Source organism: Dendronephthya gigantea, unplaced genomic scaffold (genome assembly GCF_004324835.1).
Source record: "Dendronephthya gigantea isolate DGI-Jeju-01 unplaced genomic scaffold, DenGig_1.0 000319F, whole genome shotgun sequence".
In the NCBI taxonomy this organism is placed as follows: domain Eukaryota; kingdom Metazoa; phylum Cnidaria; class Anthozoa; order Malacalcyonacea; family Nephtheidae; genus Dendronephthya; species Dendronephthya gigantea.
In genome coordinates, this window is record NW_021163329.1 from 100,625 (window position 1) to 118,684 (window position 18,060).

The 18,060-nt window shown below is 37.6% G+C and overlaps 1 protein-coding gene across 1 annotated transcript in view; it reads left to right on the forward strand.

The window, feature by feature from the left end:
• LOC114541893 (telomerase reverse transcriptase-like) overlaps positions 1-6,242 on the forward strand; it is a 37,389-nt gene extending 31,147 nt beyond the window's left edge. The window contains exon 9 of the mRNA XM_028561690.1: positions 5,719-6,242. Coding sequence (XP_028417491.1) covers positions 5,719-5,806 — 88 coding nt within the window. The 3' untranslated portion in view covers positions 5,807-6,242. The remainder of the gene's footprint in view (positions 1-5,718) is intronic.
• The last annotated feature ends 11,818 nt before the right edge of the window (positions 6,243-18,060 follow it).

Here is an 18,060-nt window from a genome sequence, read left to right on the forward strand (position 1 = left end):
TGAAGTTTGTCTATTAGTGTGTTGGTAAGCTTTCCCTTCCCGCCAATACCTTTGTTTTCTTTTTTTAGTTTCCGCAAAGCAGTTCCAACACGCTTCTGAACATGTCCAACACATTCTTTTTTTGCAATCTTTATTCCATGATAGATATTTTCTACCTCAGCATGTGCCTTGCTATCACCATCCCCAAAATACTCAGTGTACTGAAGTTTCCTATCCTCTTCACTTCTTCGGAATATACGTTTTACGCCTTCAGTCTCCATGGCAGCTGATGAACCCTTGTGATTTATTTTACATTTGCTAATATGGACTTCCTTCTTAGCTGCTTTTTCTTCCAAATCTTTCTCTCTCTCTACTTTTTGGCAACCATGACAAACTTTTGTTAAGATTTCAACATCTAAACACTTTCCTGTATCCATTGATAGTGTTGTTACACAACCATTCAGTGAGGAATGCCCACGCCTTTGCCAAGTACCATCACATGATACAGAACACTGGTTGATTTGATTAGTTGGGTCCTTCTTCACTTCATTAGCAGCATTTAGCATGGTGGTTGTAGCCACTGCCTTTACTGCCTTGGCCAAAGCAATGTTACAATCCCTGTATGCAGTTGGTTGAAGAGGGGGTGGCATGTCCATCAAGGCACAGAATCGTTTGGCTGATGTATGTCCTTCACCAAGGCTTCGCATAGCGTAAACGAATCTTTTATTCACGTCAAACGAGTGTCCTACCTTCTTGGAAGTGTAAAATGTATATACCCACCCGCAAGCTTCACAACGGGCTCTTAGATGGGAGGCAGAACCTTTTCTCTCTCGAGGGTTGTCTTCAAGTACGAGGCAGGAACTGCCACATTCCTTACAACACACCTCACACACAAATTCTGACATTATTTGAAGGTCAACAAACCGATAGCCACTTACATCTGTGCTTTGGCTTTGTTCGCTATAGCTACTGTCATCTGGAATGTCAGAAAACCCAATTTATCGCTTTCGCGGTGCAGCTCATATAGTAAAATAAATTTATGAAGACCAATACTCTGGTGGCAATGATAGACCGGGTGAGCTCTGTTTTCTGTGTGAGGACCGTATTATAAGAATTATAACATACTCCGGTTTGGATAAATAAATGGCAGTGTGCCAAAACACAATGCCGGTTTATTAAGCAAATGTAGCAAATTACAGAAAATTGTTACAATATTTTATAATTATGCCAAGCACAGAAAAGGTGGGGAGCTAAAAAACGCCCCACGTGAAGTCAATTATAAAGTAGGAAACGCAAAAGGGGTCAGTGGAGGGAGGGTGAATGAGCGATATTCAGGCTGAGAGTCGAAATGTTAAATCAATGACCTTGAACTAACAGTTCATGCTCACTTTTATACGGTAGGCTCACGTATTCACGTGAATCGTGATATGTAAATTTACTGAAATGTCGCAATATTCCACGGGAAAATGAACAGGTTGTACAAGTTTAATTGCGATGAATATATGACCAAAAACCCCATTCCACGTTCCCCACAATCCTTGAATAGCCCCTATAATCCCCACGAAAGCAATAAAATGTTTATTCGCTTAAGCAAATAACTTTTTTTTTTGGCTGAAGCAGATGTATTTAGAACAGCTTCATTTGCTGCGGAAGTTGAAGGATCGGCCGATATTGTATCCCCATCAACAGTATCAACGCGTTTTTTCTTCGCTGAATTATCATAGCGATTGCCGCAAAACTTTCGTTTCTTACTTCTCCTGTATTCCCTTGGCATTTCACAACAAAAATAATAAAGTGAAGCAACAAAGACCAATCCCAAAGCGCAAAAGTTAAGAATGATCTTAGCAACAAATTCACCGCGAAATATGTTGATTCAACTTTGTATAGTAAGCGAAGGAAAATATGCAAAACAAGGGGATGGACGACGTTAAAAGTGGTCAGCAGCTACTAGAACTATTCTCCTGTATGGGGGAGGGGTGAAACAAAAAGAAATTTTCATACACCAACAAATAAACAAGTTTTCTAACAGTAAACATTGGTTGCTAAGCCCGTTACTAGGGGGAAAATATTATACCTTCCCAAAAGAAAAGGGATTTTTTCGAGGTCTGCGTGAACTTTTGAGAAAAAAGCTAATTGTACATCATAAAACAAATAACAAAGATTGCAATTAGTCAATTTTTAGAAAATGGCAAAATTCACGATTTTCATATTTTTCCTGTAAGACCACCTAGTTAGAGGTTTATTTATACTATACTGGCTGTCCCAAAAAACTACTCCGGTTTGTTTCCAAATAGCTTCCAAATTAGTAAAGTTATCAAGTTTGATTAGTTATGAAAAGTTGCCGTTTTTCGTTTTAGCGGAAGTCCGGTTATTTGTGCTGACTTTTTCGTCATATTTTGTACTGTGATAGTTCTTTTAGTAGTGCAAGTAAAAACAAATCATAAATTACATATTTATAGCTTTGTTTAACAGGAGAAATGAATGCAGTTACAGTAGGATCATACATTGATTTGTTGTGAAATTCAATTGTAACTGAACTTATTACCAGCCAACCTTGCATAGACATAAGCAAGGAATGAGCAACCTACTTACCTTTGGCAAGTCTGTAAACACCAGACTTGCTCCATTAAATGTTGAAACCTGGGCTTTGTGCTGTTGTTCTGCCAAAGCTCTTTGAACAAATTGTCGGAAGGTTTCCTTTGTTACACCCCGAACAATGCTTCCCTGAAAACCCTGAAGAACCTCTTCAGATGTGTAAGTTGGATATCTATATAGGATAATAAACATAACATGTTTTGTTAGCTTAAATACAAACAATTTTCCTATCATACTATGATGATTCTGGATTTTAAATTTAATTTTTGTAAATCATGGTTAGAATAGGCTTGTATAAGTACCTTACAAATTTTGCACTCAGAAAAAATTGGTGAATAAACAAAATCACCAGAATGACAAGAAATATTTTCAAAGTAATATCATTTAAGAAGAAATTCATTCAAGAAAGGCAATCTGTTTGCTTACAAAGTAGTTTTGTAAAGCTTGCATTTCTTTCAATCTATAGTGATCTCTGACTCCATTTCTGTCAAAGAGAACTCTTTTTCTATACGTTTTTTGAGCAGGTTAAGTATTTCGTCCGGAGTTGGATCACCCCTCAAACATTTCAACTTGATGTAAAGAAAGTCAAACTTGCATAAAAATGCAGTGCCTTCTTTCAAAGCTTTTTTAGAAGCCTTCTTTCCTTTCAATTCCATTTTTGCATACGTTTCCATGTCATTCAGCAGAGAATCATAAACTGCATCACTTAAATCGCTTGCCGCAAAAAACCCAGAAAGAGCCGTTTCCTAAAAAAATATAAATCATAACCAGAAAATGTTTATTCTTGTATTGTTTATAAGATTTAGCCACACCGTACTTCATAAAAGTTATTTTAACTTAAATTTGTGTATGAATATACAACTGCATGTGTTCCAGTGAGCCATAGCAGTCAGTCATATATGGATCAAACATATACATGCGCCTGTGTAAGAGTATACAACTTTAAAATATACAACAAAACTTCTTCGTTAATTTACCCACTTTTAGGAATTGTATATACTGTAAGATAAATTCGATTGTAACTTACGCTTTCGCCAATAATGGTTGACATAAGGAGTCTCCGTTCTGGACACTTCTTTCCACTAAATTGGCAGAAGTAGGTTCTTGCACAATGCGACCTGTTAACATACGTATCAGTTATATCAGTGAGAAATAAAGTTTTCTCGCATCAATTTGTGCCCCAAAGTTGATGTGGCATCAGATAGAGAATCAATTGGTCTTGTATTCACAAATCGATACGAGATGGGGTTAGGATTTGACCAGGTTAATGGTAAATGGTCTTTATTACACATATTAATAGCAGTTACGCTAAATTATTGATATGTTTACACTTTTGAGAATAATGCATTAATGTTTAAAAATATGCCTGGAGTATAAAACATTATACTAATAAAACTTCCTAACTATTAAGATATACATATATACAATCGAGTGATCATCAAAATATTAATAAACCTTATTCTAGGAAGTATATATAAATCATCTAATTCTATAGGAAGTACAAAATGAGTTTATAATATTTACAAATTTAAACTACTCTTATATCTATTTATTGCATATACTAGTGGACTACGACTGGATCTTTCACTTTGACATGAGATATTGTAGAGTTTCTCTGGGTTTGTTCTAGTTTCCTTGCCTCTCATCTCCGAGTATTTTTAGGGAGCAATACATGAAGGTTATGGGACTGTAGTAACATTAATAAGGTCAATACACATATCATCCCTGCGCTCTTGCAGCGTCTTTAAATTGCATTCTTGTAATGCTTGATCGTATCCATATTCTGGGAGGATTATCTTCATGGCACGTTTCTGCACTCTTTCAATGTCATAACGCTGTGCTTGCGTCAAGTTTCCTTGCCATACTTGTGAGTAGTAATGTACTACTCACAAGTTTATCTTTATACTATCCCATTCGTATGTACATAATATGTACATAGTAATGTATATAGAAGTGTATCTTTATACTATCCCATTAAAAAACATTTATATTGTTTTACTAAAAACTCTTTGTAAAAACTTTCTTGTTAAAATAAATTATTTAAACAAAAAATGTTTTATCGTTTAACTGAAATCTCTTTGTAAAAACATACGAAAAAACATGGTTAACGTAAAAAAGGGAATCTTCTGTTAATATGAAAACAGGTATGACATAATAAAAAGGGGAACCCCCCTGTTAATATGAAAAAAAGTATGACATAATGAAAGGGGAATCCTCCTGTTAATTAATATGAAAACAAGTATGACATAATAAAAAAGGGGAGTCCCTCCCATCGATACAAAATATAACACGAAAACATTTAATAAAATGTTTATTAAATATAAACCTCTATTGAAAAATATAGGATAAAAATCCATAAGTTCGATATGAAATAAACAACTAAACTCTACCTATAAATATGATCACAAGTCCGACGTCTTTTAAATCGTTCGAAAACATTCAAAAACTAAAATCCATGAGTTCAATATCATTTAATCGTCCTCGAAATTCCTATCGTCCTGAAAACACTCGAAATCTAGGAGGTCCATCGAATCTCTGCATGTACTTCTTAGTCTCTTCGAAGGGATCGGGAAACGTCGCTTCGCCTGTGTCGGGTCCCTCCATGCTTGACTCCCCAGCGTTTTGTTCTCCCCTGCTTGACCTTCGACGCTTCGTTCGTCGTCGTCCTCGTCGTCGATGCTGTTCCCCAAAATGTTAACGTTCTTCTCCAGACGCGCAATTTCTCTATGAATCTCGTCTTCGATGTTCATTATCTCGCTCACCTCCGTAATCGAGTTCTGCATCGAAGACATGTCTAAACCGCTATCGTCAAACAATTTCAGTTTCCAGTCCATGGTCTTCATGATATCTTTCACGTGTGGATTAGCTTTCGAAACCTCACGAAACACTTTCGAATACTCGTGAAATATTTAGGGATATTTTCTTCGTATCCAGCAGTTCAACGGTCTATTAAATCTCTCTTCGTCTCTCACTCTCTTCTTTCTCAATTTCTCGCGAACGTTTCTATCCAATTCGCTCTTCTTGCGACCCATACATTACTACATACATTATAGATAGTATATACTTACAGGCGTTGAGATTAAGATTCGTCATCACCGTCCTCATCATAACTATAATTTACAATTTTTCTTCTCTTTTTCTTAGGTTTCTCTTGCTCTTGTTCATCATAGCGACGGTAGTATTGAGGGAAGAATCCGAATGTGCTTCCAGAGGCGCTAGAGAGAATTCGTGACGTGACGCTCGTGGGATTTTGACTGCTGCAGTGAACACGTGTTGTGTTGGAACCTTGTCTGCTATACTACTTCATGAGGCGCTTGAATCTTGATTTTTACTCGATTCTTCTGAACTACTTTCATCACAAACCTTACTAGACGAACTACTTTCCGCACTTTTATATTGATTACCACGAAACCTGCGTTTTTCCCTGCATTTCTAAAAAAATTTCGCTTTGGAGGCATTTCCGCGGGTCACAACTTTCCTTGGAAAATATTAGTATTGGCTTGGTAACCTAGCATTCAGAAGTGGCTAGATACCAGTCTCTCGAAAATGACACTCAACTTCAAATTTGAATAAACAACAAGCTCAAATTGATCATTCTTTTGAATAAAAACAATATCCGTTTCCATGGCAACTCGAAAATAGCACCATATACTATAAAATCTCTAAAATTACTGCGATAACGCTTTCTTTTTGGTTTCAAACATGTTTTGCATGAAAGAGCAATGATTTTACTATAACATAATGCTGTTATGATTTTACTATAACATAATGCTGTCATTGAAAAATTGAGTTTTTCATTAAATTTTTAGTGTTGAGCCTATTAAATTGTTTTACTTCTATTATATATAAATTTGTATCCTTAATTTGTTTACTTTATCTTCTTTATTGCTTTCCGAATGCTGCGGAATTTGTCACGCAGACTGCTTGCTGTATTTGGACAACAAGTCAGTCATTGAAACTTCCGGGTCCGTTATTAGGCATCCCAGAACTTCGTTCACGCCAGCATTGTCTGACAAATTGATTGTCGACTCATATATCAGACTGGCTTTTCTCTGTGAATATCTCGCTCTTGTCAGATTTCTGTCAATATCAATATCTCTCTGAAATAATTGGTAAAGAGATTGGTCACGGGGTCATCCGAAAAAAGAAAGTCTAAGAAAAATTGACAAGGCATCTTCACCTTCATCTTTGTCTCCAGGTTCATCTTCATCCCCATCTTCATCATCGCTATCTTTCTCTAAAAAATTGGCAAAGAGGTGAGTCATGGAATGACCCAATAAAAGAAAAACTTTGAGAAAAAATGACAAGGCATCTTCATCCCCATCCTCATCACTATCTCTCTCTAAAATAATTGGTAAAGGGATGGGTTTCGGAATCACCCAAAAAAGAAAACAGTGTAAGAAAAAAGTGAAAAGGCAAAGGTAACTTTTTTTAGATAGTGAACAACTGTCAAATCGCTGTGGTTATTGTTCTCGACATTGTGATAGCGATCGGCAGTTTTCACAGAATGGGTCATCTGTCTCGCCACATTCTCTTTAGAGACCGCGTGTGTTTCTTTTCCCCTGTGATGAGTGATTATTGATTTGCGCAACCTTGATTGTATCAAGTTGCCTTGAAGACTCCCATGAAGTTTCTCACCCATACGCTGGACAACTTTCGATATTGCGCTTTCGGACATTGGTGCCCCAGTGGACGTTAATAGACTGCTTCCTCTGCCACCACACCGGGTTTTGCAGGAATATTGGAAGATTTATTTGCATACTGGGGGCGGAGTAAGTCCAGACATGTGTCAGCCATCTCCTTCAGCTCCCTGATCCGAAATAATTTCGCTGGTCCAAGCGAATATTTTTTGTTCATTGTAGTCTCATTGCGATAAATGGGAGCATTTCTATTGGTGCTAATGTTGAAGCCTTTCTGTAATTTCTCGCCGATAAGTTTGATAATGCTCCAAAACGTTGGCCACTGGATAATAATTACCTGGAGCATCAGAAAATCGCGCAATCTGGCATGCAAACTCAACTTTTCCCACTGCATGGACTTTTCCTTTATTTCTCGAAAAGTCTTCTTTATACTTTCAACTTCTTCCCCCGCTCTGAGTCTTAAAAAGTCTCTTTAAGAGAGAACCTCTTTCCGGCCTTTCTCCCTCTTTCACCCTCACGTTGAAATTTGCTGACCACGAATCAATCCTGGCCAACGCAGAGTTGATGAGATTCTCATGGCGATCAGTGAATTCGACGACTCTTTTCCCTCGTTGGCCCTCGCCAACATAAACCGTAAAAAAGCCGGAGGGTTGACAATATAGGTTTTGAGGGTCTGGGGCTAAAGAGGTTGTGGCAGCTTGTCATTTCTAAGAAAGAAGTTATTTCTTATCTTGTCAATTGACATGTCTTGGCACAGGATTGAGACATTTCCCTCAAAACTTTCCAAATGGTTCTGGAAACCATCAGTGACTGCGCTAGAAATTTTTACTGCAGTTTTGGGTCTTTTTCTGACGTATGCGATCCACCAATAAATTCACCACAACTCGAACACTCTTTGGGCTTATATCGATTGAAATACTCAGCACTGCATTTCGGCATTGCCATCTGCCACGTTTTTTCTTCACGGGAAGTTTGCATATGTCTCTCAATTTTCCAGGGAGCGGGCTTCCCCGTGGTTTGGGTGGTCTCAACATGTTATACAGATCCTCGTTTTCATCGCTGCCCTTGTGTAGCATCATCGACCTTTCTCATCCCACTTTCCCTCGATCTTTTCGCCGCGATTATATCGTTCATCCTGTAACATACTTCATTAAATTAATCTCTGAAAATGTGTTTGCATGTGTTGCTTGATATATCTCGATTGACTGTATTGCACAAAAAATAAGCAATAATTGGACTGACTCTTCCGGGTCATTGTTACTGAGATTGTGCACATTTCTGAGGTGCTTGTCCTTCCGGCACACCATGGCGGAACAGTCTTCAATGAGACAGAGAATTGGGGCCCGTTTCTGGCACACACCTGCCTTCACTGACCTCGGCTGCCGTCTTGCAACTTGGCTTTCTTCAGCCTTGGTCAGCTTGTGTGCATGAACGAGGTGGCTTGAGAGATACTTAATCTCCTTGCAACACTCCGGGCATTTTTTCTCTCGCCTAGTTTGGACCTAAGGAAAAATATAAATTTTTAATGAAAGTTTAATTCAAACCACATATTTGGAAGGAAAAAATGTTTGGCATACACTTTTTTTTCCTTCGTCACTCCTTTTGTCTTTGCTAATATGTTTGAAAAATACATTAAAAACGAACACTTTAAAAAGAACAATTTAAAACAGATGTTCTTTGATTAGATTCTACTTTACCACGAACCACTTCATGTCAGTCACTCAAATTGTTTCCAAAAATGAGGAACACACAGGAAGGCACAAGGGAAATTTCTTTTAATTTTGTGTATTCGACAATAATTAAACCTACTAAGCTGCCAACATCCTCGTCATCGGCTGGCATGCGTAATTCATTAGTGCAATAAATTTGTACATCTTATATTTTACATACAGTCAAACGACATGAGTTGTACAAAGTACACAAATATAGTCAAAATTACATAAGGTATTTTTAAATTTGCATTATATGACTTACCGTCCTTTCCGATTTCGCTGTAATATTATACCATTTTTCTTTTTTGTCTGATCCTTATAAGCTCTGAAAGAAGTATTACATAAACATGGTTCTACTTGTACCAGCCCTCGCAAACCGCCAAAATTCAGGTCGGCAAAAAAATGCCGACCTAAATCTGAACTGGGTCGGCATGTCTCGGCATTTTTAAAAATCTTTTCCGCGCCTTGGAGCATTAGTAATCACGCATTTGTGAAACATTGAAATCGGAATATAACTTGAACGTACGTTAACTCCAGCCAAAAGCTATAGTCAAAAGTTGAAGCAAAATTTGTCGTGTACAGTAACAGAAATGGGAATCGTAACAAACATTATCAGTCCTACGACTGGACGACATAATAACAACTAAAGTAAAAAATTTTGTCGCAATCCTGTTTTGTTAAATGTTTGCGGTTTTAGTTAACATAGTCGTAGACTAATTAATTGTAGGAGCTTTTAATTTCAGCTGCCTGCCTCTAAACTTTTAACTTTAGTAATTACAAAACAGTGAATCTTAAACGTAATAAGACTGTAATTTAAAAATGAAAATTAAAGCCCAGCAAAGAACTTTCAAACAAGACATAACAAAAATACAAATTATGTCTTGTTTGAAAGTTATTTGCTGTGCTTTAATTTTCATTTTTAAATCACGCTTTCCGCCTGATGTATCAATCGCTATTATAATAAGACTGAATTAAATCTTCAAGAATTGTCATCGTCACTCGAGTTACTTTCAGACCACTGAGACTCGTCATCTGAAATTTCCTCGAGAGGGATTTCGCGCCGTGGCTGTTCCGCACTTTCGTCCTCCTCTGACGACGACGCCGACGAATCGGACGATTGCACTGCGTCGTTAAGTGCCTGTGGAAACGACTTGGTTGAAACAGATTTTTGTTTTCTTGGTCGCTTTGCTGGTCGATGCCCATCCAAGCGTCGATGGAGTTGGCGTACATTCCAGAAGGGTGTTCGGATAGGAAGAGCTCGATTGCTCTTTCGTAACGCTGTGGGTCGTAATTAGTGTCACATCTCAAACGCAGAACATCCAACATCACATCGTTGCCGAGTGATTGGCGTTCTTTACTGAAAATACGCCAAAGGAAAGAGAAAACTCTTTCTGACTCCGCATTGCCGATCGGAAGTGCGATGCCAAGCTCAATTACGTGCAGAATATTTTGCACTCCCAACGCATGTTTCATAGCGAAGATCTGAGGCCAAGCACGTATAGGCGTGACACAGGGCAAGAACTTCGTGACATGTTCCCTCAAAATATCTAGCTCACACTCCAGCTTGGTTAACTGGCATCCGTTTGCTGTCAGTAAGCTCTTGAACTTCGTAACGATCACGGAAACTTTTAAAAATAGCTCGTCGCATGTTTTGTACAAGTATGCTTGGGTGTTCAAAACGTCAGCAACCGCCAAGAAAAAATCGTCCTTTGTGATGGAGCTCATCCGCTCATCAAGCGTGGCTTCCAACTTCTGAACAATCTTGCGGTATTCGTGAAGACACTGACGTGCAGCAGTCTCCGCACTTCCTTTGATCACATAGTCGAACAATTTTCGACATTATCGGTAGCAGCCGAGCGTAAATGTCTTTCAGGAATCAGGTTGGCAACTTCTTGCTTTATTGAAGAGAAAAACGACGAACATACAGGGAAAATATCTACTCTCTCGAAAACTTCGGTACCATAGCTTTTTCACTGTTTTTTTGTGTAAACGAACAGTGTGATCAGATCAGGCAAGATCAGTTGTGTATCCTGCAGAACCTTTGTCATGGGGCTGATTCCGGCCAAGATGTCTTGCTTGATAGCATTGAAGAGAATATGATTAGTTTTCGTGATATTTCTAAGAATTTTTTGCAGTTTAGGTACCACCTTTTTCATGGTGTCGTTGTAGGGATTGGCGATCTGGTTATTGCAGTATCCAATTAGAAGCGGAAGATTAATATTGTATGACCGTAACGCTGCCGTTTGATGCTCGTCCAACGAGTTCCAGTTGGGACGCTTATATTGCAGGTAGTGAAATTCAATGCATCGTGCGTGTTGCTTGAATAGACGCCATCGCAATGTGGCTTTTTTGAAGAGGTAGTAGACATTCGTAACATCTTCTTGGCAATGGGTATTTAATTCTGACATCTTAAATGCATCTCCAATGCCAAGTTCCACTTTGTGTGAAGGGCACAAAACCAGAGTATAATGTTCTCCAAGCTCCTCTTGAACGAGCTGGTGGAGCTTTACATTGATTTACGTAATAAAAAGGAAATCCCCAATTAGAAAAATATTAAACATAACGTAATGAAAAGGGAAATCCCCATTACCGGAATATCGAATTCAAAAGGGAAACCCCCGCTACTAAAAAATATATTAAAAAACAATTTTAAAATATAAATATTTATTAAACCGTAAAAACAATATAACAAACTATAACTATATACTAAACTTATATATTAAAATCCATAAGTTCAATGTCTCTTAGGTCGTCCTCTAAATCCTTAAAATTGCTATCATCTACGAAACACTCCCAATCAAGGAGTTTGACTTCGAAATCAAAGTCTTCAAAATATTGTCTATTGTCCTCGTATGGATTGAAAGTAGGTGTCTCGTTTCCACTTCGCTCACCGTGGTTGTTGTTTTCATTGCCGTAGTCGTAGTTGTCTTCGCTGTCGTACCCGTTGTTGTTGTTTTCGTCGCCGTGCCCGTTGTTGTTGTTGTTGTTGTTGTTGTTTTCGCCGCCCGTGCCCGTTGTTGTTGTTGTTTTCGTCGCCGTGCCCGTTGTTGTTGTTGTTGTTTTCGTCGCCGTGCCCGTTGTTGTTGTTGTTGTTGTTTTCGCCGCCGTGCAGCCTCGTACCCAGGCGCTTCAAACTATATATTAAAATGTAATAAGTAATCATATTACAGTATCATATAGAGTTCAGTTAAAAACGCGGAAAACGGGGGGGAGATATACAAACTGGGCGCGAAAGGGATATTGGGGAGGTTGGGAAAAGGAAGCGCCTGGCAGAAAATGAATAAAACATGGCGGAAGATGTACTGAAGTCTCTAATTACCATAAACCGACCTGTGCATAAATCCATTTGTTTGGGGAAAGTGCTATGTCCTCACAACGAATGCTATGCGAATCAAAAATTTTTTGACGAAAATGGTATTTGCCATCACTTTCGCGTAAAACACAAGCAAGAATTTACAACAACAGACAGAGTTGAATCTCTTCGTCTCAGCAGATTGTATTATGAACAAGAAACAAGCGATTGCATCAACCAAATATTTGATCGGCGAAAGGTTATAAAGGTAAATTAACAGTAAAGGCGAATTCTGTAATATAAAGACGAAATACCATCTACTTCGAAATACCATTTATTTATGATTTTTTGCATTACATTTGTAATTACCATTAATTAAACTTCTTTATAAACAAATTGTATACTTAATTGTATATTATATTCATATATTCTGTTCTGTCTTTACGCATTACGTTTTTCAATCAGAAAAGGGCAGAAAAATTCCACCCCCAAATTAATGCTCTAGTTAACCACTGTCTGTAATTAGCCTATATGGATAGCAGATATAACTCTGACTAAGTAAGCCACCTGAAAAAAACTTGAAATATCTCTTTTTTCCTATAAATAATTGACTACCAACAAATGAAAATTCTAAAGGGATTTCATATATTTTGTAACTATATCAACTAAGGCATGTATATTTCTCAAATTACAGGATAAAAATCATAGAGAAGTTACTGTTTCATATTCAGGGCGTACTCTGAAGTGCCTTGCAGACGATGAACAAGAAGCTGTTCAATTCATGTGTATTTTACTATATCATGGTGGAATATTAAAGTCATATTGCAAGGGTGACGAACCATGCGACGTCAACAAGTGAGGAGTTGCAAGTAAAATTCCATTGTTGGTACATAAGGAAAATAATAACCATGGTGTAGATTTTCAAATGGAAGCATTTTATGTTAAAAGGGTAAGTTTTTTAGCATTTTGTTGAAGTTATATTGTAGCCAATCAGTGGAGATACCAGTCCTATTTTTTAGGGGAACATTTGAGTGTAAACCATGTAAGGGGCATAATTGTGACTCACTTTGCATCACCACATTAGCTGGAATAGCTTTAACGGTTGTGATTTGCAACATACTGTCTCTAATTTTATTGATTAAAACTTTCTTACATGATATTAAATCTATAATCACAACTACACTATGTCTCCAAACTAAATTATATAGACTTAAAGAAGTGCCTATATCATGTAGCTAGCATGCCATTACTGAAAATTGCTAATTAAGATGCATCTATTAGGAACCTAGACCTATTGTCAATGAGTGGATCCCTGAAACAATTATTCCACAAGGCAATGGATCAGAAGAAAGAGCTCCCAATCAGCAAAGTAGTGACACTCACTTTGATATCTTACAAAATGTTTTTGGTCATGAAAATTTCCGGGGAATTCAACGAGATGTTGTGAAGGTTATTTCAGGAAATAAAGATGCATTGGTAGTAATTCCTACAGGTGGGGGAAAGTCAATCTGCTACTGGGTTCCTGGTTTAGCAGTAAATGGTGTATCTGTGATCATAACTCCTTTGATGGCTTTGATGAATGATCGAATTTCAAAGTTAAAAAGGATTGGAATTAGTGTGTGTTATGTTAATTCTAGTATGGCACCATATTTAAGAGAAGTTGTATTCCATGAACTGACCTGTAAATCAACGCATTACAAGTTTTTTTATCTTACTCCTGAGTATGCATTGTCTCCACCTGCTATAGCAACATTTAAAACTATGGCTGAAAATGGAACATTGCTCAGATTTGTTATCGATGAAGCACATTGTGCTGACATCTGGGGACAGAATTTTAGACGCTCATATGGCCAGCTGTTAACACTTAAGGAGTTCAATAAACCAATTGTTGCATTTACAGGGACAGCAACTAGCCAAACAGAAAAAAGAATTGTGACAAAATTGGGTTTACTTGAACCTGTAATTCTTCGATCCAGCTGTGACAGGAAAAACCTATTTTTCAAGGTTGTTCCAAAAAGTGGACCTCATGCTAAGGAGGATGTTGTGAATTACATTATTGATAATTTCAAACAAACATGTGGAATTGTTTTTTGCTCAAGCACAAAGGACACAATTGAGTTAGCCTATTTATTTAAATCAAAAGGTTTAGCAACAGTCTATTACCATGGTCAACTTGACTTCTTTGAAAAAACAGAAAATGCTAGAACTTGGCTATCAGGAGCAGCAAACATTATGTGCGCTACGAGCGCATTTGGGATGGGTGTAGATAAACCGAACGTTCGTTTTGTTGTTCACCTTACCATACCCAAAACATTAGAATGTTATTATCAAGAAGCAGGAAGGGCTGGGCGAGATGGAGAGAGGGCAGATTGTGTTTTGATGTTTCGATTCGAAGATAGAAATAAACTGCTACAATTAATTCTCAAGTCAAGCGTTGAGGAACAAGTGGAGTCCCAGATAAATGGATTGAATCAAGTTGTTTCTTATGGTATGTCATCTTTATGTAGACGAAAAATCATAATGGATTATTTTGATGATAAATCTAAAGTTGTCTGTGATAAAAACTGTGATAATTGTTTGAAAATGCCCCCAACACAACGAAATCTAACAAAAAGCTATCAATATATGCCAATGTGTAAAAGAAATGCAATCTGTAAATGCCAAAATCAGTGTGAAACAGCTCGCTCTAACCTTCAAGGGATCGAAGTCCAAACGTGAAGTTGAAAGCAAAGGCTTTCACCTTATTCCAGCTTATCGCATTGGGGAAAACGCATTTAAGAATGATTGTGATGTTATAAAATCATTATCTGATAATCAACGATATTTTAATGGAGAATCTCCGTGGTGTGGATGAAAGATTCATTTCACCGTTCATTACGTTAGGAAGGAAAGCTGACGAATTGAACAATGGGCAAATGCAAATGCTTTTGCCACTGTAATTTACGGAACAAATTGAACAAGGGTCAAAAGCTAATTAGACATAACGAAAATAATGACGAATTAACCATGACCATTGAACATTTAACCATGCAGATTGTGGTATCAAATTGATTAAAAGATGGATTCGACGATGCATATGTAATATAGCGGGTTGTTTTATTTGTCGCGTTAAAATATCACGAAATTAGCCCTAATTATAGCATCAACGACTCGGTATATTCAATCGCAACTTTAACTATACAAAATAGGAGTGAATTCGAGAACTTCCAAGCAGCTATAAATAAAGAGAAAGTTTATTCGTCCTCGGAACTTTCATCATCAGACGATTGTCGCAGTTTTTGGAGTGACGTTTGCCTAAAGGACACGAAACTCTCGTGCAGTTTGGCTTCGAACTTTTCTATTACCTTTTCCTCGCCTTTCTTTACGACATCTACGCAATACTTTGAAACTAATTTTTGTGTGCATGGTGAATTGGACAGCGGATACTCTGTTACAGCTCTTCCAGGGCAAGGTTGAAACATTTTATTTGCGAGGCAAAACCACATACCTTTAATAACATCTGGGAAAGATGACTGTTCTTTATGCTTCACTGTTTGGTGATAGTTAAATGGTTTTGAATATGCGCGTCGAGCAGATCCAAGTAGATCAAGATTACCCATTAAACGCTCACACATTTGCACAGACGTGTGACCTAAAATGTTACATAAGAAACAAAGTTCAATTAATATATAGTTATTTACTTATGATTGAATCATTAAATTTGACGATTTTACGGAAGAATTTACTAGTCTGGTCTATATAAAACTGAACACAATTTGAACAAACCCTTACCGGTTGTGTAGTTTTTCAGTGGTCTGACTAAATGTGTTTCGACATATTCATCTAGGTCAATATTGTGCCCTTGCTTTCCACTCACGTTGACAGACATGTTTTTTTGGATCATCCGTCTGAACGCCAACGGCCAAAGCGATGTAAAATTGGCAACGTGCACAAAAGCCTCGGTCCAGTAATTCCTGAAATTTAATTGAGCGAATATAGGAAGAAGTAAAACCCAAGCTGTCTCACGAAGTAGTCCATCCCCTTGTTTACAAGAAGTGATGAACATATCCATTAATGGGCCGAACAAGGTGAACATCTGTTGATGATATCGGTGGGCTTCGTCACCCTTTCCACATTTCTCTAACCAAAGTTTGAAACTGTTTAACAAAATCAAGTTATGGTTTCCCTGTTTTCGGAGTGCCGATGATAATTCTTCTTGGGATGGAAAATTCTTAGACGCTTTAAATTCTAATACGGCCGCGAGACCATAGGCTTGACTGGCGTCTCTAACTGCCTCTTTAATGTTGTTCAAGTTTTGTTCTTGAAATTTTCTCTTTTTAAAAACGTCTTTGTTCAATTTTTTTCTGTCCATAATATCATGAACAATTTTGTGAAATCCTCCTTTCCCATGTGCCTTAAAGACTGCCTCGCACAGGTGACCTTTAGCGTGTAAATCCCCAGGTATCTCTGTCATCCAACCAAACTTAGTGTTATTTCTGTTTTTCACGCTTCGGTTCACCTTACAGGTTCCTACATCTCCGACAACTGCCGTAGGAAAACCTTGATTCACTGACCGGTTATATTGAAAATTGCTGGGGCTGGACAAATTCATTTCGACTGGTAATTCATCTGTAAACGAACTAACATTTTTATTTACGTAGGCATGGCTGCATTACGTAGCAGTTCCTTTACAAAATCATTTTCCTTCCTTTTGAATAAGAGTTAAATAATGCAATTACTTCTTTGAGATCCATCGTGACTGCCATGTCTAACGGCGTAGGAAATGATCCAAAAAATGGGCCATCGTAATCAGCATAATTCTCCAACAATATTTGGCACATTGTGGTATCAGCATTTAACACAGCAAGCGTCATCGGTGTTGCTCCACAGCCTTCCTTAGAGTTGGGATTAATTCCAATTGACAGAAGAACTTTAACAAGAGCGTATTGTTTTTTCTTCCACAGCAAGATGAAAAATGTTCCTTCCGTATTTCTGTTAATGTATTGATACGATGATTGTCTTTGGAGAGTTGATGAACGAGGTTGCCAAGTGAATTGTCATTTTCCGAATACACAGCTTCTTGTGTTTGCTTTAAAACATTTGAAAAGAAACCCTCGAGTGAGACATTTTAACCTCATTATTTGAGGATACATTCGCGTTGTCTACCTCATCATCACTTGACTCACCGCTATCGTCAAAAAGGTTTCCTCGGTCAAACCAAAATCAAATCTTTTCATAGAATTATTTGTTAACTACCTCGCCCATCTACTTTGTGCATTTCAACTGATTTCATGAATTCGTATTGTTTCGTGCAGCACGGATATCAAATGATTTGCTGGCCGTATGAACGGTATCTCCAGAGTACTTGGGTTCGGGATAGAAAATTCCTCTGCAAATTTCTCTAAAATTGAAGCAGTTCCTGTTAACGTCGAATTATCCTCTAACGACAGCTGAAGATGAACAACATTGTTTTCGTGACCTGAAAACTTTGGCATCGTTCTTGTTGGATGATGAATAATCTTATAAAATGTCAGATGCATCTCTGTTACTTAAGTCAACTTTGATAACCATGAATTAAATTCAGTTTCATTCATATCGCCAAAATCCTTAGGCGGTTTAGGAACAGATTCAAGCTTGATCAAGTAACTCTAGGATGTATCCATCGCACCAATCTTTCCACATTTCTTATGATCAACCATCGAATCTACAAATTAATACTAAGCTCTCGAAGCTTTTCATTTATTCTGGCTCTGTAATTAATAGGTTCGGTTGATATTTTTCAGCACTGTTCCGAAATTATACCAAATACCAGCAAATTACAAACCTTTAAAACCAATTTAAAACGGTTGATTTCAACATATGC